Raw genomic sequence first — 27,558 nt, forward strand, 5'->3', positions numbered from 1 at the left:
ACCAGCGCCTGTGCTCGGCTATTCCACAGATTGACAGTTCTCACAGTAAAGAAGCCCTGTCTCCTCTGGTGATTAAACAGGAAGAAGAAGGTGAACTCCGGGGACCTGAGTGGGGAAGCGACACATGCAGGATATCAGCGCATGATTTTAGTGACTCCCAGCACAGCACATTATACACAGACAATGCACTTACATGCACCAGGAAGAAGAAGGTGAACTCCGGGGACCTGAGTGGGGAAGCGACACATGCTGGATATCGGGCGCACGATCTTAGTGACTCCCCGCACAGCGCATTATACACAGACAATGCACTTACATGCACCGGGAAGAAGAAGGTGAACTCCGGGGACCTGAGCGGGGGAAGCAACACATGCAGGATATCGGGCGCAGGATCTTAGTGACTCCCCGCACAGCGCATTATACATGGACAATGCACTTACATGCACCAGGAAGAAGAAGGTGAACTCCGGGGACCTGAGCGGGGAAGAGACACATGCAGGATATCAGGCGCAGGATCTTAGTGACTCCCCGCACAGCACATTATACACGGACAATGCACTTACATGCACCAGGAAGAAGAAGGTGAACTCCAGGGACCTGAGCGGGGAAGTGACACATGCAGGATATTGTGCGCAGGATCTTAGTGACTCCCCGCACAGCACATTATACACGGACAATGCACTTACATGCACCAGGAAGAAGAAGGTGAATTCCTGGGACCTGAGCGGGGAAGTGACACATGCAGGATATCGGGTGCAGGATCTTCATGCATCCTTCATCCTCGTTGGACCGTCCAAATCGGGGATCGCGACAGGACCAGGTAAGTAAATTTGCGGAAATATCCACAGCTGCTCCTCCATCCAGGCACTATCTCACCTCTTCATAGGAGCAGATCAGGTCAGTCTGACAACTTCTATCCCTAGTAACCCCTCGCTGGCTGTCACTTATTATACCATGTGATGTCACATCCTCCTGTGTAACAGCGTCATTTTAAACATTGATTTTAGAAGGAAGAGGCCAAGGATAACAGTTATAAGAAGAAATCCTCTTAGAGTGTAGCTGTCTAATATGTTTTATTATTATTTTCTTTTATGTTACATTGAAATCACTTTGTGCTGTTATTAAGGTTGAAGATCTGAACGGCATAAAAGTAAAAGTTATAGAAGAAGAGGATGAGCCGGATATAAGATCTGAGCGGCAGCTTCAGAGACCAGAGATTCCTACAGACGTGGGCAGAAGTAAGTGACGGAGGGTGAAGAGTTTGTGCAGAGTTACAATGTTTTCTATGCTGCATTTAGTATCCATCTATCAATACTGAAATTAACCCAATATAAATCATTCATAACAACGAAGATTAAAAATCATCGCCCTCATCCCGAAATGGTTCCCTTTCTTGGCTGAAATGTTAAAAAATCAGTTTGTGAACTTAAATGCAACTCACCTGCCGTGTGTCCAATGTTACTACTTGGTCATGTGACCAGGGTGACATCATCCAAGTTCCTTTTACATTTGCACAGTTTACCCCATGTATGTATCTGATCACATGTTATAAATATATATACAGGTAGTTCCCCGGGTTATGTACATGATAGGTTCCATAGGTTTGTTTTTAAGTTGAATTTGTATGTAAGTCGAAACTGTAGGGGGCGCACTGCAGTCAGTCATATCTCCGGAAATGTGACACATAGAAATACAATTCTGTCTGTATTATTAAAAATAATATATCTGGATTGGTTGTCTAGGTGACACAGAACTGGGAATATCCACTATTAAAGAACATCTACCATAAGATCACCTAATGTCAGATAATTAGTACTTACCTTCCCAAACCGTCCCCACGTGTTCCAGTCTTCTTTTATTATAACCTTGAATGACCGCATTTCAGTGAAATATAAGTTTGTATGCAAATTAGCCTTGAGGTGCTCTGTGTGAAGATAATTTCTCATAAATGTCGCCATGTTGTCCCTTAGAAACAAGATAGCTTCCTCGGATACGACCACCTCACACTCTGGCAGCGGTGGCCAGACATGCGCTATAGAGCCCTGCCTGACCCCCTGGATTTAGCGATCATTACCACAGGACGGCTGTGGCACCTGCAGTAACTCCCGGACATTTCTTAAACAAACACCTTTTGTGTCTTTGTGCAATCCCTCCAGCAGAGGTGGTCGTATCCAAGGACACAGTCTTGTTTCTAAGGGACCATATCGCTACATTTATGAGAAATTATCTTCACACAGGAAAAAAAAAATTAATAACATCTAATTGAAGAAATGTTTATATATGTAGATTAATGACACTGAAAGTGACTGCCCAGACGAGAAGATTTGCATGTGCAAATAGGAATCGTATAGCTCTGTGGCAGTCGTGAAGGGGTTAAAGAAAACCTACCATTAGAAATGTAGCAATAAAGGTAGATGTGATAGTCGGCTGATAGTAACAGTGTGGGACTGGCCCACCGGAGTACCAGAGGATCCTCCGGTGGGCCCCTCTCTCAACCCATCAGAAAACAACACAATAAAGTATATTTCCTGGGAGATAATGAAGAGTGGACTCCCGGATTGATTTTCTCTGGTGGGCCTTAGGAAACCCATTCCGATACTTGGATAGTAACGATCGAAGCCCCTAATCTGCCTAATATGCTAATTATCAGCAGAGGCTACTAGGGTGTGGAGAAGCCTCTGCGGGGAGCGGGAGCTAAGGCTCCTCCAGGCCACCTACCTGTGGTGAATGTATTTTTGGGGGGAGAAAACTCCTACGTGTCTGCTCTGAATAAACCGTTTCCTGCGCTGCTGATAAGAAGTTTTCACCAATAAATTATTGTCGTTGTTTTTTCCGTCTTTTCCGTGTTGTGCAGCGCAGAATCCTCCAGGACAAATGTCATTGGCTGAGACCATTTTCCAGCTGTTGATGGAGATGGTCTACCTGCTGACGGGAGAGGTGAGGGGCTGTGCAGGTCATTGGGCAGAGGAGGGTCCCGGCCCATGGATGTGATGGTCTCATTGTCATGTACAGGATTACGCCATCGTGCAGAGGATGTCCGGCCACGGCTTGGCTTACATCGGTCAGTTCCATGTGTCTGGAGCTTCTAGCAAAATCCAGGGGGACACAAGGGAGCGTCCGCCTCATGTACTGGCCCTGGAGAGAATCAGGGACCCAAAGATCCTGGAGGTCACCAAGAAGATCCTGGAGCTGCTGAGCGGAGAGGTGAGTGATGCTGGGACACTGTGCTATATGTTATGGTATTGTTATATACAGATGATAGAGCTGCTGAGCGGAGAGGTGAGTGATGCTGGGACATTATACAGGATTATATTATATGGGTGATGTGTCCGGGTGGTGACTGTGTCATTGTGGGTGTCAGGTCCCTGTGAGGTGTCAGGACATTATACAGGATTATATTATATGGGTGATGTGTCCGGGTGGTGACTGTATCATTGTGGGTGTCAGGTCCCTGTGAGGTGTCAGGACATTATACAGGATTATATTATATGGGTGATGTGTCTGGGTGGTGACTGTATCATTGTGGGTGTCAGGTCCCTGTGAGGTGTCAGGACATTATACAGGATTATATTATATGGGTGATGTGTCCGGGTGATGACTGTATCATTGTGGGTGTCAGGTCCCTGTAAGGTGTCAGGACATTATACAGGATTATATTATATGGGTGATGTGTCTGGGTGGTGACTGTATCATTGTGGGTGTCAGGTTCCTGTGAGGTGTCAGGACATTATACAGGATTATATTATATGGGTGATGTGTCCGGGTGGTGACTGTATCATTGTGGGTGTCAGGTCCCTGTGAGGTGTCAGGACATTATACAGGATTATATTATATGGGTGATGTGTCCGGGTGGTGACTGTATCATTGTGGGTGTCAGGTCCCTGTGAGGTGTCAGGACATTATACAGGATTATATTATATGGGTGATGTGTCCGGGTGGTGACTGTATCATTGTGGGTGTCAGGTCCCTGTGAGGTGTCAGGACATTATACAGGATTATATTATATGGGTGATGTGTCTGGGTGGTGACTGTATCATTGTGGGTGTCAGGTTCCTGTGAGGTGTCAGGACATTATACAGGATTATATTATATGGGTGATGTGTCCGGGTGGTGACTGTATCATTGTGGGTGTCAGGTCCCTGTGAGGTGTCAGGACATTATACAGGATTATATTATATGGGTGATGTGTCCGGGTGGTGACTGTATCATTGTGGGTGTCAGGTCCCTGTGAGGTGTCAGGACATTATACAGGATTATATTATATGGGTGATGTGTCCGGGTGATGACTGTATCATTGTGGGTGTCAGGTCCCTGTGAGGTGTCAGGACATTATACAGGATTATATTATATGGGTGATGTGTCCGGGTGGTGACTGTATCATTGAGGGTGTCAGGTCCCTGTGAGGTGTCAGGACATTATACAGGATTATATTATATGGGTGATGTGTCCGGGTGATGACTGTATCATTGTGGGTGTCAGGTCCCTGTGAGGTGTCAGGACATTATACAGGATTATATTATATGGGTGATGTGTCCGGGTGGTGACTGTATCATTGTGGGTGTCAGGTCCCTGTGAGGTGTCAGGACATTATACAGGATTATATTATATGGGTGATGTGTCCGGGTGATGACTGTATCATTGTGGGTGTCAGGTCCCTGTGAGGTGTCAGGACATTATACAGGATTATATTATATGGGTGATGTGTCCGGGTGATGACTGTATCATTGTGGGTGTCAGGTCCCTGTGAGGTGTCAGGACATTATACAGGATTATATTATATGGGTGATGTGTCCGGGTGGTGACTGTATCATTGTGGGTGTCAGGTCCCTGTGAGGTGTCAGGACATTATACAGGATTATATTATATGGGTGATGTGTCTGGGTGGTGACTGTATCATTGTGGGTGTCAGGTCCCTGTGAGGTGTCAGGACATTATACAGGATTATATTATATGGGTGATGTGTCCGGGTGGTGACTGTATCATTGTGGGTGTCAGGTCCCTGTGAGGTGTCAGGACATTATACAGGATTATATTATATGGGTGATGTGTCCGGGTGGTGACTGTATCATTGTGGGTGTCAGGTTCCTGTGAGGTGTCAGGACATTATACAGGATTATATTATATGGGTGATGTGTCCGGGTGGTGACTGTATCATTGTGGGTGTCAGGTCCCTGTGAGGTGTCAGGACATTATACAGGATTATATTATATGGGTGATGTGTCCGGGTGGTGACTGTATCATTGTGGGTGTCAGGTCCCTGTGAGGTGTCAGGACATTATACAGGATTATATTATATGGGTGATGTGTCCGGGTGATGACTGTATCATTGTGGGTGTCAGGTCCCTGTGAGGTGTCAGGACATTATACAGGATTATATTATATGGGTGATGTGTCCGGGTGGTGACTGTATCATTGTGGGTGTCAGGTCCCTGTGAGGTGTCAGGACATTATACAGGATTATATTATATGGGTGATGTGTCCGGGTGGTGACTGTATCATTGTGGGTGTCAGGTCCCTGTGAGGTGTCAGGACATTATACAGGATTATATTATATGGGTGATGTGTCCGGGTGATGACTGTATCATTGTGGGTGTCAGGTCCCTGTGAGGTGTCAGGACATTATACAGGATTATATTATATGGGTGATGTGTCCGGGTGGTGACTGTATCATTGTGGGTGTCAGGTCCCTGTGAGGTGTCAGGACATTATACAGGATTATATTATATGGGTGATGTGTCCGGGTGGTGACTGTATCATTGTGGGTGTCAGGTCCCTGTGAGGTGTCAGGACATTATACAGGATTATATTATATGGGTGATGTGTCCGGGTGGTGACTGTATCATTGTGTCACAGGTTCCTGTGAGGTGTCAGGACGTCTCCATCTATTTCTCCATGGAGGAGTGGGACTACATAGAAGAGCACAAGGACCTCTACAAGGACCTCATGGTGGAGGACCCCCGGCCCCTCACATCACCGGGTAAGACCTTTGTAGTCTTTGTCAATGAAATTAAGGAAACGGTTGACCTAGTTTGTGTTTAAAGGGGTTGGCCACTGTATATGTACAGGCGGTCCCCGGGTTACGTACAGGATTGTTTTTTTCTGTAATGGGACCAAGGATTATGAATAAAGCTTCATTACAGACACCTTACAGCTGATCATTGCAGCCTGGGACTATAGTAACATCCAGAGGTCACAGGGGGCAGAGGGGTCACCAGAGGTCACAGGGGGCAGAGGGGTCCGTCTGTAACTAGGGGTCCGTCTGTAACTAGGGGTTGCCTCTCCCCGGCCCCGATGTATGCCCGCTGTGCTATGGTATGGTGGCATAGATCGTGTGACTGTAGCCTTAGAATGAGACATTTTACATGTAATATAATTAAAAGAAAGTAAATTTTAGTGATGACGAAACCTTCCTGTTAAATCCATTATAAATCATTAGTTACTTGTATCAGATTATTATTATATCTACATTCTTCTTCTATTTTCACTTCCCGCAGAGGACTGTTCCGGATTCTCCGTTGGATCCGCGCCGCGCCCCGTTACTCCGGCTCTATCGTCCTTCTTCCCCGGTGGAGACTTTTCACCCAATAACAATGGATTCTCATCTGATCATTTCCAAACCACGGAACAGACCACAGGCCACAAAGGAGACAAAGTGTTTCCGTGTTCTGAATGTGGGAGACATTATAAGAATATCTTCAATCTGTCGGTGCACATGAGAATCCACCGCAACGAGCGGCCGTTTCCATGTACAGAATGTGGGAAATGTTTCACCAAGAAGTCAGTTCTGGTAGAACATCAAAGGGTTCACACGGGAGAGAAACCGTACTCGTGTTCAGAATGCGGGAAATGTTTTACCAAGAAATCGGCCGTCGCCGAACATCAAAAGACCCACACGGGCGAGAAACCTTTTACGTGTCTGGAGTGCGGCAAAAGTTTTACCAGGAAATTAATTTTGATTGAACATAAGAGAATTCACACAGGGGAGAAACCGTTCTTCTGTCCAGAATGTGGGAAGCGTTTTATGGTGAAACATCATCTCTGGAGACATCAGATAACTCACACGGGAGAGAAGCCATTTTTATGTTCCGAGTGCGGCAGAGGCTTCTACAGAAAATCTCATCTTGAGAGACATCAGAGAACTCACACGGGAGAGAAACCTTTTGCCTGTACGGAATGCGGGAAATGCTTCACCAAGAAGTCGATTCTTGTGGAACATGGGAGAACTCACACAGGGGAGAAGCCATTTTCGTGTTCAGAATGTGGGAAACGCTTCGTGGTGAAACATCATCTGGAGAGACATCAGATAAGTCACTCCGGGGATAAGCCTTTTCCATGCTCGGAATGTCAGAGAAGCTTTTCCAGGAAATCTCACCTTGAGAGACATGTAATAACTCACACGGGGGAGAAGCCATTTTCATGTTTGGAGTGTGGGAAATATTTTAGTAAAAAAGCCGAGCTCGTCGCGCATCAGAGAACCCACACAGAGGAGAAGCCATTGTCCTGTTCGGAATGTGGTGAGTATTTCACGGAGAAACGCCATCTGGAGAGACATCAAATCACTCACACGGCGGATAAATCATTCATCTGCACGGGATGTGGGAAGTGTTTTGCAGGAAAGTCTGCTCTTGTAGAGCATCAGAGAACTCACACAGGGGAGAAGCCATTTTCATGTTTGGAATGTGGAAGACATTTTGCCAGGAAATCAAACCTTGAGAAACATCTGGAGAAGCACGTGTGATGCTCCAAGGCCAAACCCTCCGTGGGTGCTCCGTGTGCTCCGAGAATGAGCAGGCCCCAGCATTGACCACCGGATCCATCTCCGGATGTCCATTCGTTTCCATTGCTCATGGTTGGCCACTTCAGTAGACGCACACACACGAGTTTAGCTAAAGGAACATAATCATGTAAAGCCGCCTCTAATGCAGGAAATGTTTCATTCACAAATAAATGTCACTCTGATTCTTTTCTTTTAACTTCCAATGCAGAATTTCTGTAATTTGTACTGAGAAGAGGAACCTTGTACCAGCTCCAAAAATGTCAACTCTCAGCGCCCTTTATTAGGAACAACCGAGTAATTGATTTTTTCTCATATGAGTAATAATGTTATTATGTTCAGATGGGTGGGGCCTGGTTATCGGCTCTAGCCAAGGACCACCCCTTTGACCACACAGAGCCTAATTCACATTGTGAGTACTAAGGCTCCTGGTAGCCCTGGGGTAACACATGACCGGTCGGAGGGGAATGAGTGAAGGACATTGGACATGTGCGGAGGACGCCCCGGCCCGGTCATGATGTGGTGAGGCCCAGTGTGCTGTGATCGGGTGCTATAGACCGCTGTGGGACCCGAGATCAGACCACAGATTGTGGTTAAGGCCTCCATTATGGGTGTGTCCATCACGTGGTCAGTCTGTGGACCATGTGCTGGTGAGATGACATGGACCGAATTACAGGGGGAGAATTAAACCTTAGGACCTTTTACCACCTTCACAAACCCCAAATTCTTGATCCCTTTATATGCAGTGGTCCACAGATTCTGGCATAGTTAGAATTTTCTCCTCACTGGGTCAATGTTATGCGATTATAGAATTTCTTACACTTACTGTGAACCTGAGGCGAGGCGCTCTGTAATAAGGGGAGGCGCTGTGTAATACGGCGAGGCGCTCTGTAATAAGGGGAGGCGCTCTGTAATAAGGCGAGGCGCTCTGTAATAAGGGGAGGCGCTCTGTAATAAGGCGAGGCGCTCTGTAATAAGGGGAGGCGCTGTGTAATACGGCGAGGCGCTGTGTAATAAGGGGAGGCGCTCTGTAATAAGGCGAGGCGCTCTGTAATAAGGCGAGGCGCTCTGTAATAAGGCGAGGCGCTCTGTAATAAGGGGAGGCGCTCTGTAATAAGGGGAGGCGCTCTGTAATAAGGCGAGGCGCTCTGTAATAAGGCGAGGCGCTCTGTAATAAGGGGAGGCGCTCTGTAATAAGGCGAGGCGCTCTGTAATAAGGCGAGGCGCTCTGTAATAAGGCGAGGCGCTCTGTAATAAGGGGAGGCGCTCTGTAATAAGGGGAGGCGCTCTGTAATAAGGCGAGGCGCTCTGTAATAAGGCGAGGCGCTCTGTAATAAGGCGAGGCGCTCTGTAATAAGGCGAGGCGCTCTGTAATAAGGCGAGGCGCTCTGTAATAAGGCGAGGCGCTCTGTAATAAGGCGAGGCGCTCTGTAATAAGGCGAGGCGCTCTGTAATAAGGCGAGGCGCTCTGTAATAAGGCGAGGCGCTCTGTAATAAGGCGAGGCGCTCTGTAATAAGGCGAGGCGCTCTGTAATAAGGCGAGGCGCTCTGTAATAAGGCGAGGCGCTCTGTAATAAGGCGAGGCGCTCTGTAATAAGGCGAGGCGCTCTGTAATAAGGCGAGGCGCTCTGTAATACGGCGAGGCGCTCTGTAATAAGGGGAGGCGCTCTGTAATAAGGGGAGGCGCTCTGTAATAAGGGGAGGCGCTCTGTAATAAGGAGAGGCGCTCTGTAATACAGCGAGGCGCTCTGTAATAAGGGGAGGCGCTGTGTAATAAGGGGAGGCGCTGTGTAATAAGGGGAGGCGCTGTGTAATAAGGGGAGGCGCTGTGTAATAAGGGGAGGCGCTCTGTAATAAGGGGAGGCGCTCTGTAATAAGGGGAGGCGCTCTGTAATAAGGCGAGGCGCTCTGTAATAAGGCGAGGCGCTCTGTAATAAGGCGAGGCGCTCTGTAATAAGGGGAGGCGCTCTGTAATAAGGGGAGGCGCTGTGTAATAAGGGGAGGCGCTGTGTAATAAGGGGAGGCGCTGTGTAATAAGGGGAGGCGCTGTGTAATAAGGGGAGGCACTGTGTAATAAGGGGAGGCGCTCTGTAATAAGGGGAGGCGCTCTGTAATAAGGGGAGGCGCTCTGTAATACAGCGAGGCGCTCTGTAATAAGGGGAGGCGCTCTGTAATAAGGGGAGGCGCTGTGTAATAAGGGGAGGCGCTCTGTAATACGGCGAGGCGCTCTGTAATAAGGGGAGGCGCTGTGTAATAAGGGGAGGCGCTGTGTAATAAGGGGAGGCGCTGTGTAATAAGGGGAGGCGCTGTGTAATAAGGGGAGGCGCTGTGTAATAAGGGGAGGCGCTGTGTAATAAGGGGAGGCGCTCTGTAATAAGGGGAGGCGCTCTGTAATATGACCGGTAACAGAATGGTTATTATGATGCTGAATGCAAATCACTTCAATCCTTTACATCCAAGTAGTTTATCTTACCTGCCCCCGGCCAGAGCCCAATCCCAAAGCTAGAAAATGGCCTGCGCTCCCGCTCCTCTCCTGCAGCATCGCCCCCCCCCATCATCTCTCTCTCCTCCCTGCAGCATCTAGAATAGAGACGCTTCTCATTGCATATGGAAGAAAGCACCAATATCGCTTGTAGCAGTGAGACAACATAAGTGGAGGAAGGAGGAGGAGAGAGGGAGGGGGAGGGGTGGATTTCAGACGGGGGCGTTGCTGACGGAGCACAGAAAACTTTTTAGATTTGAAATCCGACTGCGGAAAAAACAACAGGGGGAGGGAAAGGGAGGAAGATGCAGGGAGAATCCATACTGCCACCTGCAGCATAGGAGGAGAGACAACACAGGACCTGCCGGAGCTTAGAGGAAGGTAAGTCTTCACCACAACATTTAGTATTTACAGAAAGGGAAGGGAAAATGGCGAACAATTGTGGCAGATAAAATATAACATTTATTATTAAAATGTCTTTGCACAAGAAATGTAAAAATTTACAAACATATATATAACATCTAGGGCAAGATTAGGAGGCTCGTCTTCCTGCAAATATCGACCCCTGTTATTATTAACTTGTTTGATATTTTTTTTATTTTTTTCTATTTTTGTGCTTTTACTTTCAAAGAAAGGGACAGGAACGTAAAGTGTTAGAAAACTAAGATCCCTGCAGCTGCCTAGGACTGTTTTTGCTGATAGATCCTTCTATGTGCTGGTAAGAGCAGAATCCGTGGATACAGATACAATGTTGCACTTTATTTGTAACTTCTGTCTATAAGCCTTTGTATCACAAGCATTTAGGTTACAAGTTTCCTTTTATACCACGGATTCCCTGTCGATGTGTTCACTTTGTGTTTGGATTTTCATTTTAAACCCTGTGAACAAATTAAAGGGAACCTGTCACCAGGAGACCCATTTTTAGCACTCCCGAAGTCCCCACAGAGCACAGTACATGCACCGCCAAAGTGTTTTGTATTAAAAATAGGTTTTACAGAAAAAAAGATGTTATATAGAACCTTTCATTAGCATGTGCTGTGTGACTAGGCAGTGGCCTTTTGGGAGGGGCTGGAAAGGAGCAGCCCCCCCCCACCCTTGGGAAACAGCTCCTCCATGTGACCTTTTCAAATATATGAAAACACCCATCACTTGGCTTAGCGACGCCCCCTGCTCCTCTACAGCCAATCCCGAGTGATGGAGTTATTCATATATTTGAAAAGGTCACATGTTTCCCAAGGCTGGGGAGGGACTGCTCCTTTCCAGCTCCTTCCAATTGGCAACTGCCTAGTCACACAGCAGATGCTAATGAAAGGTACAATATAACATCTGTTTTTCTGTAAAACCAATTTTTTTATACAAAAACACTTTGGAAGTGTATGTACTATGCTCTGTGGGGACTGGGGGAGTGCTAAAAATGGCTCTCCTGGTGACAGGTTCCCTTTAAAGGACACCTGTCATCAGGTCTGTGTCACTAGTCCTGTCACCTCTACCTGTTGGAGCAGCTCACAAGGATCCATCCCAGCCTTTATCTAGTTATTTCATACATTATTCATTGTAAAATCATCTATTCTTTATCATGTAAATGAGGCTGGTCACATGGTCAGAGGCAGTGATGTCACTCCTGTTACCCCTCCCCTCTCCTCCCCCTGCTCATGTCTGTGTGTAATGTATAGTAAAGCATTGCTAGTGTGTGTGCTGCATCTGCTGACATGCTGCATCCTCCTCATACACAGACATCAGCTACACAAGTACCTGACATGTTCTGCTGTAACATGGCTGCCTGGAGCTGCTGTATCTCTCCTAAACACACACACACAGGCTGCAGGGGGCGCCAGCACCAGGAAGGATATCATTATACAGCCTCACATCATTATACAGGCTGTCAGTCATATGTATAGGAGTATCTCATGCACACACAGGCTGCAGGGGGCGTGGCCACCAGCACCAGGAAGCACATCATTATACAGCCTCACATCATTATACAGGCTGTCAGTCAAGCACTGGGGGTGTGGCTGTGCCTCCCACTCATGAATAGAGTGGACAGCTTGAATATGCTAATGCTTCATTGTACATTTCACAGGTCATTTGCATACAGCTTTAGGACCTCATTGCTTAGGGTTACAGGCATGTAGAGGGACAATGAAGGGATAGAGGCAATGCTCTCTAATGGCAGTTTATGACAATATATTTAGTTTAGGGGGTTATTTTGCATGACGGGTTCTCTTTAAAGCAGCATTTTTTGTATTCGCTGGTTTTACAGTGACCTTTCAGTGGGGATTTTATTCCCTACAATCTATCAATGCATCTCCATCTCCATCTCCATCATCTGGTAATGTGACTCCATGAATTTTTGGAACCAAAGTGGACTATAAAGCTACAGAATGCAAAACCTTTCTAGGAAAACATGCCAGACTTGGACTGCATTCACACCAACGTATGCCCCCGGGCCGCAGGTGAGCAGGCGTATGTCGGGCGCCATGGAGAAGGAGGGGTGACCTCTCCATAGCGATGCACAGGACATGTCCTATCTTTTCCCCCCAGACGAAGGCTGTCTCTCAGCCGAAACGCGCGTCGGGGTTGCTGCTATCTCGGGAAACGATTTCAATATGGGTAAGCTTGACACAGCAGTATGTATGCCTTGATTGCAGGTTATGTGACTCATCACCTTTCATGCTTCCCAACGTCACTATTGCATATTTGTATAAGGCCATGGATGCCCATACATGTTTTTACATATAGATGTATTGATCTGTCGCCCGTGATGCAACTCTTGCTTGTGTCCCCCCTTTTGTAGTGGGGCTCATTTTTAACCAGTACGCTATATTTGAATTTAATAACATTTACAATTTTCTACCATTTATGACGTCACTTGCTGTTTATGTTGGTTTTCTCACCCCCCTGTTTTGAGGGTTGAAAGATAGGTTTTATTTATGCTCTCCAACAAGCTTCATGGAGTATAATTATTATAGGGAAGCATGACCAGTATACTGTGCTAGACATATTACACCATTATAACTCCTTTCCTTTCCCTATTTGTGTATGTTCAATTTTGGTTTATAAGTACTTGTATCTGAATAGCACTTAGGTTATAAAAGTGTCATGTCCATATTACCACACCCGCGTCCGGTGCGCGTTACCTGCACAGTTCCCTACCCGCGTCCGGTGCGCGTTACCTGCACAGTTCCCTCCCCGCGTCCGGTGCGCGTTACCTGTACAGCTCCCTCCCCGCGTCCGGTGCGCGTTACCTGCACAGTTCCCTCCCCGCGCCCGGTGCGCGTTACCTGCACAGTTCCCTCCCCGCGCCCGGTGCGCGTTACCTGCACAGTTCCCTCCCCGCGTCCGGTGCGCGTTACCTGCACAGCTCCCTCCCCGCGTCCGGTGCGCGTTACCTGCACAGCTCCCTCCCCGCGTCCGGTGCGCGTTACCTGCACAGTTCCCTCCCCGCGTCCGGTGCGCGTTACCTGCACAGTTCCCTCCCCGCGCCCGGTGCGCGTTACCTGCACAGTTCCCTCCCCGCGCGCGTTACCTGCACAGTTCCCTCCCCGCGTCCGGTGCGCGTTACCTGCACAGCTCCCTCCCCGCGTCCGGTGCGCGTTACCTGCACAGCTCCCTCCCCGCGTCCGGTGCGCGTTACCTGCACAGCTCCCTCCCCGCGTCCGGTGCGCGTTACCTGCACAGTTCCCTCCCCGCGTCCGGTGCGCGTTACCTGCACAGCTCCCTCCCCGCGTCCGGTGCGCGTTACCTGCACAGTTCCCTCCCCGCGTCCGGTGCGCGTTACCTGCACAGTTCCCTCCCCGCGTCCGGTGCGCGTTACCTGCACAGCTCCCTCCCCGCGTCCGGTGCGCGTTACCTGCACAGCTCCCTCCCCGCGTCCGGTGCGCGTTACCTGCACAGCTCCCTCCCCGCGTCCGGTGCGCGTTACCTGCACAGTTCCCTCCCCGCGTCCGGTGCGCGTTACCTGCACAGTTCCCTCCCCGCGTCCGGTGCGCGTTACCTGCACAGTTCCCTCCCCGCGTCCGGTGCGCGTTACCTGCACAGTTCCCTCCCCGCGTCCGGTGCGCGTTACCTGCACAGCTCCCTCCCCGCGTCCGGTGCGCGTTACCTGCACAGCTCCCTCCCCGCGTCCGGTGCGCGTTACCTGCACAGCTCCCTCCCCGCGTCCGGTGCGCGTTACCTGCACAGCTCCCTCCCCGCGTCCGGTGCGCGTTACCTGCACAGTTCCCTCCCCGCGTCCGGTGCGCGTTACCTGCACAGTTCCCTCCCCGCGTCCGGTGCGCGTTACCTGCACAGTTCCCTCCCCGCGTCCGGTGCGCGTTACCTGCACAGTTCCCTCCCCGCGTCCGGTGCGCGTTACCTGCACAGTTCCCTCCCCGCGTCCGGTGCGCGTTACCTGCACAGTTCCCTCCCCGCGTCCGGTGCGCGTTACCTGCACAGTTCCCTCCCCGCGTCCGGTGCGCGTTACCTGCACAGTTCCCTCCCCGCGTCCGGTGCGCGTTACCTGCACAGCTCCCTCCCCGCGTCCGGTGCGCGTTACCTGCACAGCTCCCTCCCCGCGTCCGGTGCGCGTTACCTGCACAGCTCCCTCCCCGCGTCCGGTGCGCGTTACCTGCACAGCTCCCTCCCCGCGTCCGGTGCGCGTTACCTGCACAGCTCCCTCCCCGCGTCCGGTGCGCGTTACCTGCACAGCTCCCTCCCCGCGTCCGGTGCGCGTTACCTGCACAGTTCCCTCCCCGCGTCCGGTGCGCGTTACCTGCACAGTTCCCTCCCCGCGTCCGGTGCGCGTTACCTGCACAGTTCCCTCCCCGCGTCCGGTGCGCGTTACCTGCACAGTTCCCTCCCCGCGTCCGCTGCGCGTTACCTGCACAGTTCCCTCCCCGCGTCCGCTGCGCGTTACCTGCACAGTTCCCTCCCCGCGTCCGCTGCGCGTTACCTGCACAGTTCCCTCCCCGCGTCCGCTGCGCGTTACCTGCACAGTTCCCTCCCCGCGTCCGCTGCGCGTTACCTGCACAGTTCCCTCCCCGCGTCCGCTGCGCGTTACCTGCACAGTTCCCTCTGATGGCTGACACCCTGACGCGCGTTACGGCACATTGCCGCCGTCAAGAGGTCTTTACTGTGCTGCCAAAGTTTGGAATGTCATTTTCTGTAAAACGTTATACTAAATCTGTTATAAAATAAATAAAATGAAGTGACCAGTCTATTATATATAGAAATAGCTTCTAATTACCGGTATTGTGTGAGGTTTTTGTCCATTTTAAGTCATGGTAACAATTGCATGGAAGTGGCCAGTGGCTCCTTGTAATGTATAGTGTGCAGAAATGCCATGTACTATGTAGTGCCATGTAGTATTATAGCAATACAGTTGTATTGCAGTATATGGTAGGAATGATCTGAATATCTAGGGTTAATGTACCCTAGATGATCTAAGAAATTGTGAAAAAAAAGTTTAAAAAAATGTGAAAAATTTATAAAATATTAAAAGTTCAAATCACCCCCCTTTCCCTAGAACTGATATAAAACATATATGCCCCCTCCCCCCCAGCTCCGTGCAAAAGTTATTAACGTAAGAAGATGGCGACATTTTATTTTTCCTTTTTGTACACATTGTTTAATTTTTGAAAATGTATTAAAAGGCAATAAAACTTGTATAAATTTAGTATCACCGCGATCGCACTGAACCGAAGAATAAAGCTGACGTGTTATTTGGAGCGCAGAGTGAAAGTCGTAAAAGCTGAGCCCACAAGAACGTGACGCACGTGCGGTTTTTTTTCAATTTTTCCACATTTGGAATTTTTTTCCTGCTTCCCAGTACACGGCATGGAATAATAAATAACATCATGGGAAAGTTACATTTGTTACGCACAAAATAAGCCGTGTGCACGGAAAAATGAAAAAGTTATAGATTTTTGAAGATGGAGAGCGAGAAATGAGCGAAAATACCCTGCGTCCTTAAGGGGTTAAGGTATCTATGTGCAACGTCAACACAACTGAACATAAATCGTCCTTATCACAAACCATTGGTACCTCGTAATTCAAAGTGGACCCTGCACAACCAAAAGGTGAATAATAAATTCTAGCAAAAGTGATATATGTCGACACATCAAATATAATCTATTATATTTTATAATATTATAATATATTCCAAGAGGGCAAGGAATGTGTCATCTGACAATGTACAAAACATACATATAAGACTAATAAAAATGTACCAAGTACATAGGTAGAGTCACTGGCAGTCAATGGGGCACATTTACTTACCCGGCCCATTCGCGATCCAGCGGCGCGTTCTCTGAACAGGATTCGGGTCCGGACGGGATTTATGAAGGTAGTTCCTCCGCCGTCCACCAGGTGGCGCTGCTGCGCTGAAAAGCATCGGAACGCGCCGGAATACACCGAGCTGGACCAGGTGAAGGTAAGCGCTTCCCAAGCGACACATTTTCAGTTATTAAATGCGGCAGTTTTTCTGAATCCGTCGGGTTTTCGTTCGGCCACGCCCCCCCCATTTCCGTCGCGTGCATGCCAGCGCCGATGCGCCACAATCCGATCGCGTGCGCCAAAATCCCGGGGCAATTCAGGTACAATCGGCGCAAATTGGAAATATTCGGGTAACAGGTCGGGAAAACGCGAATCGGGCCCTTAGTAAATGACCCCCAATGTGTGTAGGGATGACTGGCAACGTACCTCCTGCACTAACAGAAAAGTTCTCCAAGGACACCCCTAGTACCAAGTGATCAACATCAGCGTCTCTAAGGACCAAGACGCTACACAAAACCTGTAAAAGGGAAAAGATAAAGTCAACGTGTCATAAATAGTAACGAGCCCCGATACATTACTGGTCCAGGTAGAGGTCAAAGGTCTGTAGGTCAGCGTCCCATGTCAAATAGCCTCAGGGTGCTACAAGTGGTGTGGAGGAGGTGGAGGGCTCCCCACGCGTTCCGTCCCCTAAATGGGGGACTTCCTCAGGGGTAGAAGTTCTGTGACATTTCATTAATATTTTTGAACAAAAAAAATAATCTAAGAATTCCATGAAGTTTTTGCCTGCAATAAATGGGCTACAGAAAGCGATTGTATAGAGAAACAACTGAGGGTTTATTACTTTAAGAAAATAAATAATACATTAAATAATAAATAACACATTATCCGTATAATAACAGAGATGGAAATATAAACTATAAACACCGACCATTCGAAGAATAATTAACAATAAATAGTAATTACGGAACCTTTCAGGTGTATTTTCTAGCTTGATGCACATCACGAAGCTTTCTTGCTTTCTGTTCCTCTGAACGTTAGGTTATATACAAATTCATGCAGGATCGACGCCCTCACTGCTTGTCCTTACACCCTGCCTAATATTCAAGTGCAAGCTTCACATAAGAAGGTCAGGAGTTTTTACCAGCCTGTGTCTCCTGTTGTGAAAGATTAGATTCTTATATTCCATGACCCCAAGAGCATGTTTCTAGGTGCTACAGAATAGAAAATAGGGGCGTCTGAAGTGACCCTCCCCCTACAGCCTCCAAACTTGACTCATCTCAGGCATAATATGACTCTTCTCTGCTCATTTTCTTACGAGTTTGGAGGTGAACAAGGTAGATTTCACATCATCTGGAATTCTGGAAAGGATATTGTACACCCTACCTGAGGGGCTGGTAGTTTAATACCTGATGACAGGTGCCCTTTAAATTTGTTATTGCTTTAGCTATGTTAATCCTGCTTCTGCCTTCCTGCTGAGGTAGGATCTTCCAGAGGCTGCTGTACTATAGATATAAGAGACATTTTCAGCCATGTTTGGCCAAGACAGGAATTCTGCTTCCAGCCTACGGAATTTATATGCAAATTTTTCATGAATACAGGAAAGTCATTGAAGCTCAATGTGAGTTAAAAAAAAGTCACTAATTCTTCACATATTGTATGTGATGCCTCAATAGATGAATAAAGAAACTCTAGCTCCATGGATAATGCAGTAAAATACCTTGTAGGTGAGACGGTTCACCCATCGAGACTTCTGCATTGTGTTATGTTTATGGTATTCAGCAAACTGTGACAAAATGTCCATGAGAAGAATCGATTCTGTTCAGTGTCGGACTGGGTTTCCTTAGGCCCACCAGGGAAATCACTCCGTGGGCCCACTCTTCGTTATCACCCAGGAAATATACTTTATGGTGTTGTTTTCTGATGGACCTCTGGGGTTCAGTATTGGGTTGAGAGGGGGCCCACCGGGGGATCCTCTGGTCCTCCGGTGGGCCAGTCCCACACTGATTCTATTCCATGTGAGTTCTCAGATGTCTCTCGAGGAGCCATTTCCTGGTAAAAGATCTTCCACATTCTGAGCAGGAAAATGGCTTCTCTCCCGTGTGAGTTATTTGATGTCTCTCAAGATGATGTTTGGCCATAAAACATTTTCTACATTCGGGACATGAAAACGGCTTCTTCCCCGTGTGAATTCTTTGATGTTCAGCTAGAACCGATTTCCGAGCAAAACGTTTCCCGCATTCCAAACACGAAAACGGCCGCTCTCCCGTGTGGCTTCTCCGATGCTCAACAACAGCCGATTTCTTAGTGAAACTTTTCCCACATTCGTTACATGAAAATGGCTTCTCCCCGGTGTGAACTTTCTGATGATCTATGAGGATGGACTTCTTGGTAAAACACTTTCCACACTGCGAACATGCGAAGGGTCTCTCGTTTCTGTGCATCCTCATGTGCATGGACAGATTGGAGACGGTTTTGTAGTGTCGGCCACATTCAGAACATGGGAAGAGTTTGGCCTCTCTACGGTCTGTACCTTGAGTCTGTGATGGATTTAGTGACGGTTCCTGCTGGTTTGGCGGCTCAGGTGGAAGATCCTTGTTGTAAAGGAGCCTTAGGTTTGGTGCAATGGAGTTTTCGGAAGACATGTAGTGAGGGATATCCTTAGGTCCTGCTTCAGAATATGGGGGTGAGGGAAGTCCTCCTGTGGTGCCGTCATCTGCTGGAAGTAGAATCAGATTACAGATACAAGCTCAGATTCTGACAATTACCCAATCATGGAAAACAAGCAAGAAGAGAGACGAGAAATGAATGCCAGGAACATCACACTGGTTGCATCGCTATTGATTACATAGGATATTGTTTTACATTTTTTCTGACACTGTTTGGTATGAAAAAAAATATATATTTAGATTTTTGAGTTTACTTTCAAAACTGCATTCATTGATAATAAACACTTGTTGTCTTCTGCACGGTGGCGATGAAGCTGCTGATCTGCTGCTCTACGGCTGGATACGGTAGAAATTCCTCAATGACATGCACCCGGGGCTGCAGCTCCTATGAAGCGGGATGAAAATCCTGCCTCAGGTGGCAGATAGTGGAGCCCTAAGGGGGGCGGCAGATCACCAGTAGTACAGACTTGTCCATACTAACAGAAATATCAATTACATTAATGTCTTTAATATCAATTACATCAGTGTCTGTGGTGCAGCACAGACCCATCCGTCAACAATGCTCTGTATGGCACAGTCCGATGTGACGTGACCGGTCTGTGTCCCTGCATAGAAGACACGGCTGTCTGATGATGAGGAGGAGATGGCAGCGGGGAGCGCTGGGACTGGAGGCAGGTACTAATTTTATTATTTTTTACAAGGGGTCTGTATATGTTATCTGTGAGGGGGGTTCCTGTCTGTACATGACGTCTATACATGTGTTATTATCCAGGTGACATTATTATGGATTAGCTGCATAAAGCTGAATGCAGCAGTGATGGCCGAGAGAGGCTGCGATGAAGTCCTTACTCGGGTGAGAGGCCGCATCAGCCTAGTGTCAGGCACAGGGCGTCTCTGATCTGGTGCCTCTGGGGATGTTCTCAATTGTTAGTAATGTTGTTAGCATTTTCTGATCGGGCTGTAGATGATTTTTTTTATAAATTTGCCTGAGATTTAGTTGATTTAAATACAAGAGGAGCTTGGGTGGGATGCTGGGGCAATGGGGCACAGAATCAGCCTTGCCTGCAGGTCTGATGAAGGGGCCCCCAACACTGCAGGCCCCATAGTGTCGGCCCCTGCGGCCATCTTGAAACCTGGTGCACGCTACAGTAAATGCTCCAGGCTGCGGCCGCCCCAGCCCATTCCTTGTCATACACCGGCCACTCTCTATGTGCCATGAAGGGGTCATAGGGAAAAAAAAGTTTACATTTCTGGCCAAAATACTGTCGTACAAACCATGCTAATTCCTCCCAATGAGTTACATAATGAGTGGTGGCTACATACCCGCTGGGCCATCTACACGACTGTCTTCTTCCTGAAACTGTTCATTTCCCTTGATATACATTTCCTCTTCTTTAATAACTTCCACTTTGATATTCATCAGATCTTCAGTCTCATTTAATACAAGTAAAAGAACAAACAACTGAGGAATCGGGTAGAAATAATAACGATCATAGTACTGTACAAACATCTACCTGATTATCCTGCGGAAAAGAAGGAATTTCCTCTGGACTATTCTGTAAACAAAGAGGAGTGGAAATCCCCGGAATATTTGTCTCCCAGGACTCATCTGTAAGAGAAGACACAATATATGACTAGATGGAGGAGACATTGTTATTACATTCTAGAAATCTCTCCTCTTACCAGGGCCGGCGCTAAGGGGCGGCATACTGGGCATTTGCCCCGGGCCCCCTGTCCTGTCCAGGGCCCCTCCTGATATACTGTACTGAATGTGACTGTTCACAAAAGTTTTATTTTGGGGCCCCACTTTGTCAAAAACCGCCCCTGCCTCTTACCCTGTGATGTGAGGGTCTGGTGGTCCTCCAGCATGAAGTCCTTGTAGAGGTCCTTGTGCTCTTCTATATACTCCCACTCCTCCATGGAGAAATACACAGCGACATCCTGACACCTTACAGGAACCTGATACCGACATTACAGTCATCAATCAGTACAGAAGCAAAGACGTGCAAAATATTTCTTGGAACTCTTGGATGAGGTTTTTTGGCGATCCAATAAAATTCGGATTCAATGCTAGATTAAATGGAACCCAAATTATTTTTTCGCAAATAAAGCTAGTGACAGTGTCCCATAGAGCCATAATGACTCAATAAGGTCCTTCCACTCCTCAGCACCCTGTGATTTCATGTGATCAGACACATACATGGGGTACATTTTGCAAATGTTATTGGGTATAGGACCTTTGATGACATCAGCCTGGTCACATGCCCCTCTGACTTGGCCACTTGGTCACTTCTACCAGTAGTTACTGCATTAGAGTGGGGTCAAAAAATACTTAAAGGGAACCTGTCATCAGCAATTGGTCTAATAACCACTACCAGCATATTGTCAAGCATCGTAACAGCTTCTAGTCTTGGTTTCTTACATGGTCCAGTGCGGTGGCTTCATCCAGAAAATCAACTTTGAAGTGAGATGTAAATTGGTTGTATAAAGTCACGGAGGCGGAGAGTTTAACACTGAAGTCAGGGTGGGGAGCTCTGAGCACCTCCTCCTCTGTGACTGACATCATGCATTGGTCTTCAGGAGATCTGGTTAGTTGTGTCTCTGGATGCAGGACCATCAATTACAGTGATGGCGGCTTTCTGAGGAAGAGAGAGCTGGACTTCATCATCAAACTCCTCCTCCTTGACTTTATAAAGCCAGTTTACTTCTCACTCCAAAGTAGATTTTCTGGATGATGGCACCGCACTGGGTCATGAAAGAAACATCATCTGGACGCTGCTCAGCTGCTTGGAAACACAATGTTAGTGATTTATCTGCTGACAGGTTCCCTTTAAATGTTGTAACAATCCAGAAAACATTTCCAACCAAGCATTCAGCTTTCCTCTGATAATGTGCACTCACCTCTCCAGTCAGCACCTCAAGCATCCTGTTTGTGAGGCTCAGGACCTTTTGGAGGTTGTCCCTCTCTATGAGTGAGTGACTTGTAGACTCCATGCAGGGTCTCCGGCTCCGGTGCCGCACGTCTGACATACGGCGCTGTCTGCTGGGGGCCTCAGCTGGCGACTTCTGAACTACCATGAAATCCTGTGTACGAGGAGAGATCCCTGGAGCCTCCAGTAATGACTCTATTATCAGGACTGATGAGGAGTCACTTACCTCTCCGGTCAGTAGTCGGATAATCTCCAGAGTCAGGTGTAAGATGTTCTCAGTCATTTTCGATCTTCCTTTACCATGGTTGTAAGGGCGCGGCCTACGGGGACAAAGACATCTTCTTATCTGTGTTTTATAGCACATGTACCATAGGTGTCACATAGAACCCATCTCCATTTACCTATAAATATTCTCCCCCACAGTCACACCACTTTGACTCCTCTCATCTTCACACAAGATAAGTCAAGTCTGGAGGCTGCAGGGGGAGCTTCACTTCAGAAGCCCCATATCTTCTGTTCTGTAGCACCTAGAAACATGCTTATGGTGTCATATTAAAGATAAGGATCTCTGTATTCAGATCATCAGACTCATGGCTTAGTGAGCTACAGAACCAGACACACAGGCAGCTAAAGACATCTACAGATAAAAATCCAATTTACAGTTTGTTTGTTTGTTTTTAACCTCCTGGGATCTGAAAGCTGAGATTATTATCTTTAATATGACACAGAAGACATGTCTCTTGGTGCTATAGAACCAAAGATCGGGGCTTCTGAAGTGACACTCCCCCCGCAACCACTAAACTTGACTCATCTCAGTCAAAAAAATGACTCTTTTTTTACATGACTTGATGGAGATTATTTATAGTTAAACTTTTATTTCAAATAAAAGAGGGAAATGAGAAAGGACATTCATACAATACCTGAGGGGATTAGACGTGAGGCGCAGCCTTGTGACAGGTTCCCTTTAAGGTACAAATATAAAAAGGGGACCACATGATCACCCCCTCTGGCAGACATTAGTGTAATCTATATGAGCAGCTCAGGATCCACTACACACAGAGAACCAAACATTACACCTGGGACATCACTAGCCTCATGGGAAGATCAGCGCGTTATCAGTGTGTGGAAAATATTTACATTCCAAAATTACAAATAATAGATAAAAGACGAAAAAAAACGACCCCTGCGCTTTTTTATTGTGGTCAAATCCACGGCATTGGGAATATTCTTCCCAGACACAGGCAGTTCCCAGGTGCGACCTCGCGTCCAGTTTCTCGGATGCAGCTTTTGATGCCCAAACCTGGAATGGACTTAAAGTAGGAGGAGGAGCAGAACCTTTCAATTATTTGTCTCCCATTATCATCCACACCGGATTTTGGCTTCAAAAACTGCATCTGACCAGCTGAATGTGTGTCTGCAGCCTCGGGGCGCGTTCACACAGTGCGTTGTGACCTGCGCTTTCATTGTGCTTGATGCGCATTACACCAGCTGAGGAGGCGATTTACCGCATTACGTTACGGTTTACATTGGTTAACGCGATGTAATGAGGTGAAACGGAACCCAAACGCAACATGTGAACGCGCCCTCAGAAATAGAGAGTACAACATAACACCACAGCCAACACTCACACAACACTGTCCTCCGAGCCCTGTGCACACCTCCTGATCATGTGACTCCATTACTCCGCCCACACATGACATCATCACAGGTCCTGCGCCCCCCGGGATACAGCTGCACCAGCTCTGCTCTGTGCCTCCATTACTCCGCCCACACATGACATCATCACAGGTCCTGCGCCCAGGAATACAGCTGCTACAGCTCTGCTCTGTGCCTCCATTACTCCGCCCACACATGACATCATCACAGGTCCTGCGCCCAGGAATACAGCTGCTACAGCTCTGCTCTGTGCCTCCATTACTCCGCCCACACATGACATCATCACAGGTCCTGCGCCCGGGGATACAGCTGCACCAGCTCTGCTCTGTGCCTCCATTACTCCGCCCACACATGACATCATCACAGGTCCTGCGCCCGGGATACAGCTGCACCAGCTCTGCTCTGTGCCTCCATTACTCCGCCCACACATGACATCATCACAGGTCCTGCGCCCGGGATACAGCTGCACCAGCTCTGCTCTGTGCCTCCATTACTCCGCCCACACATGACATCATCACAGGTCCTGTGCCCGGGGATACAGCTGTTACAGCTCTGCTCTGTGCCTCCATTACTCCGCCCACACATGACATCATCACAGGTCCTGTGCCCGGGGATACAGCTGCACCAGCTCTGCTCTGTGCCTCCATTACTCCGCCCACACATGACATCATCACAGGTCCTGTGCCCGGGGATACAGCTGTTACAGCTCTGCTCTGTGCCTCCATTACTCCGCCCACACATGACATCATCACAGGTCCTGTGCCCGGGGATACAGCTGCACCAGCTCTGCTCTGTGCCTCCATTACTCCGCCCACACATGACATCATCACAGGTCCTGTGCCTGGGGATACAGCTGCACCAGCTCTGCTCTGTGCCTCCATTACTCCGCCCACACATGACATCATCACAGGTCCTGTGCCTGGGGATACAGCTGCACCAGCTCTGCTCTGTGCCTCCATTACTCCGCCCACACATGACATCATCACAGGTCCTGTGCCTGGGGATACAGCTGCACCAGCTCTGCTCTGTGCCTCCATTACTCCGCCCACACATGACATCATCACAGGTCCTGTGCCTGGGGATACAGCTGCACCAGCTCTGCTCTGTGCCTCCATTACTCCGCCCAGTGCAGGGTGTGAGGCCTGAGCCCATCCTCCTCCAAACACTTCACTTTCTCCAGTCACCGTGTGTACAGGGGCTTTATAACCAGCTGTGAGACCTGTGATGATGTCATGGTCATGTGATCGGTCACATGGCTGGGAGGAGTCTCGGAGCCACATGACCAGGTAGTGTGAGGTTTAGATGTGATCATTTTAGCAAAATGTTTCTCTTTTATTCCGACTGCAACATATAGAAGGGGTCTGCAGTGAGGGGTATGGGTGGAAGTCATATCGTGTGTGCAGAGCTGTGTGTGTGTGTGTGTGTACAGCAGAGTTGTGCCAGTGTAAGCCACAGTTATAAACTGCACCATGAAAAAGCTTATATATATATATATCTCTGGGATGTGGCAGCTCTCTGCACTATCACTGTGCCTCTTCTTGGGGGACTTCAATTACTTTGATGTTGTAAAGCAATATTCCAAAATTCTCTTGTTATGGCTGTTATGGCTGATCGGGTCGTCCATTTGGCCTACATAATAATAATATAATAATCTATTTATATATCGCCATACAATTCTGTAGCTTTACAAATCATTCATCTGGACGACCTGCTGCCAGAAGAAACTTACACCAGTCTGCAGGATACAAGTCCTGCTGTGCTGCTCCTGTTAGGCCGCAGTCACATAGGAACACAAAATGATTTAGTGAATTGTATGTTGTTCTCTAATGTTAATCTCCAGTGTATGTGTACAGTATATTGTATATGAACTCGCTGGGTCTGGTACTATATTTATGTAGGAGTCTTGGTTCTGGTACTGTATGCATCAAGTATTAAAGGAAACCTACCACTTGTAGAGGCAGGTTTCTGATGAAAACACCGAGCACCAGGTCAGGGTGAGCTCAGGGTGCGCTGGTGCCGGAGCTTATTTTAGTTAGTGTTTTAAACCGCGGTATTGCGGTCTAAAACACTTTTTAAACTGTATAGCCGGCGCAGGGAGGTACGCGCTCGGCGCTTACCGTACGCGCGGCTCTCATTCACTTCCTATGTAGCCGCGCGCACGGTAAGCGCCGAGCGCGTACCTGCCTGCGCCGGCTATACAGTTTAAAAAGTGTTTTAAACCGCGATACCGCGGTTTAAAACACTAACTAAAATAAGCTCCGGCACCAGCGCACCCTGACCTCACCCTGAGCTGGTGCCCGGTATTTCCATCAGAAACCTGCCACTACAAGTGGTAGGTTTCCTTTAAGTATATAGAAAGCATGGTTACTCTATCTATGTAGAAATGTTGGTTCTGTAGTTATATAGAAAGCTTTTGTGGCTCTGTATCGATGAAGTAATCTTCAGACCATTGGACACTTTTGTATAAGAAAGACATACTGTATATACTCAAGTATAAGCCGACCCGAGTTTAAGCCGAGGTATCTAATTTTACCACCAAATACTGGGAAAACCTATTGATTCGAGGATAAGCCGAGGGTGGGAAATGTATTGGTCACAGCATCTCCATTATATAGCCAGCCCCCTGTAGTATATAGCCTGCCAGACCCCTTTTAATATACAGCCAGCCCCCTGTATGGTATAGCCTGCCAGTCCCTGTAGTATACGGCCTGCCCGGCCCCCTGGAGTGTGCACGGCCTGCCCGGCCCCCTGGAGTGTGCACGGCCTGCCCGGCCCCCTGGAGTGTGCACGGCCTGCCCGGCCCCCTGGAGTGTGCACGGCCTGCCCGGCCCCCTGGAGTGTGCACGGCCTGCCCGGCCCCCTGGAGTGTGCACGGCCTGCCCGGCCCCCTGGAGTGTGCACGGCCTGCCCGGCCCCCTGGAGTGTGCACGGCCTGCCCGGCCCCCTGGAGTGTGCACGGCCTGCCCGGCCCCCTGGAGTGTGCACGGCCTGCCCGGCCCCCTGGAGTGTGCACGGCCTGCCCGGCCCCCTGGAGTGTGCACGGCCTGCCCGGCCCCCTGGAGTGTGCACGGCCTGCCCGGCCCCCTGTGGTATATAGCCAGCCAGGGTTCAGGAGATATCAGCATCTTAACTGTGCCCCCCTCCAGCCTGTCAGCTGAAGGCAGAATATAGAAGAAGCTGCAGGAGACTTTCACTTTGCAGAAGTACATGCACCCTCTGCATCTGTAGTTTAACCTGGGAAAGTATCATGAAAAAACGCTGTGCATATTTTGGTAAATACAGGAATTATTATTATCAAGATAAAAGTCTTACATGTCATAAAAAAAACTAAGTAAAGCTTTTCCAGAGATATCGTCATTTAAAGAAGCGCATAGCAAAATGACCTGGAGAGTTTCACCAGAATTCTTTCTTTTCATGAAGGTTTTTCTGCAGAATCGAATCTTCCATTCATGAGAATTCCCTCCGCGTTACATCATGGTTGTCTCCTTGACCAAAAACGTACGGAAAGGAAGAAACGAAATGAGGGAGAACATCTTAGCCCTGACTCTGGAGATCCTCCAGCTGCTGACCGGAGAGGTAACTCATCTGTAGTGTCCTGGGGGGCTGGAGGACTCTGTATGGTAGTTATTGGGGTCACCTTTCATACACAGGACTACATTGTAGTGAAGAAGTCGTCTGCTGAGCGTATGATCTACAGCGGGCGTCCCTACACGTCCAGTGCATGGAGCCAGAACATTATGGATTCTACATGTCCCTTAATGAGCGATGAGAAGGGAGAGCAGAAGATCCTGGAGCTCA

At 48.3% G+C, this 27,558-nt stretch overlaps 1 protein-coding gene and 1 pseudogene across 4 annotated transcripts; one reads left to right on the plus strand and one right to left on the minus strand.

Annotated features, from left to right (window-relative positions):
• LOC140106338 (uncharacterized) overlaps nucleotides 1-27,558 on the plus strand; it is a 77,166-nt pseudogene that overhangs the window by 11,278 nt on the left and 38,330 nt on the right.
• On the minus strand, nucleotides 16,690-24,718 carry LOC140106311 (gastrula zinc finger protein XlCGF66.1-like). 4 transcript variants are annotated; one of them, XM_072130699.1, is made up of 7 exons: nucleotides 23,763-24,718; nucleotides 22,331-22,424; nucleotides 22,076-22,258; nucleotides 21,010-21,133; nucleotides 20,689-20,783; nucleotides 20,498-20,606; nucleotides 16,690-19,224 (listed from the first exon to the last, which is right to left on the minus strand). In XM_072130699.1, the coding sequence occupies exons 1-7, from the start codon at nucleotides 23,771-23,773 to the stop codon at nucleotides 18,515-18,517; spliced, it is 1,326 nt and encodes a 441-aa protein (XP_071986800.1). In that variant the 5' UTR covers nucleotides 23,774-24,718; the 3' UTR covers nucleotides 16,690-18,514. The 4 variants fall into 4 exon arrangements, with proteins under 4 accessions (XP_071986800.1, XP_071986798.1, XP_071986799.1 ...); XM_072130697.1 differs by having other exon boundaries at nucleotides 23,733-24,718; XM_072130698.1 differs by having other exon boundaries at nucleotides 16,690-19,221; nucleotides 23,733-24,717.

This window comes from Engystomops pustulosus, chromosome 11 (genome assembly GCF_040894005.1).
Source record: "Engystomops pustulosus chromosome 11, aEngPut4.maternal, whole genome shotgun sequence".
Taxonomy (NCBI): Eukaryota; Metazoa; Chordata; class Amphibia; order Anura; family Leptodactylidae; genus Engystomops; species Engystomops pustulosus.

Excerpts from the sequence above, each read along its gene's own strand:
- LOC140106311 (XM_072130697.1), bottom strand. The coding sequence starts at position 23,773 with ATGATCAGGAGGTGTGCACAGGGCTCGGAGGACAGTGTTGT. Across the intron at positions 22,425-23,732 it reads GGCTCGGAGGACAGTGTTGT|GCCGCGCCCTTACAACCATG; the intron begins GTGAGTGTTGGC and ends TTGTCCCCGTAG. Across the intron at positions 20,607-20,688 it reads CTTTTCCGCAGGATAATCAG|ACTGAAGATCTGATGAATAT; the intron begins GTAGATGTTTGT and ends GTATTAAATGAG.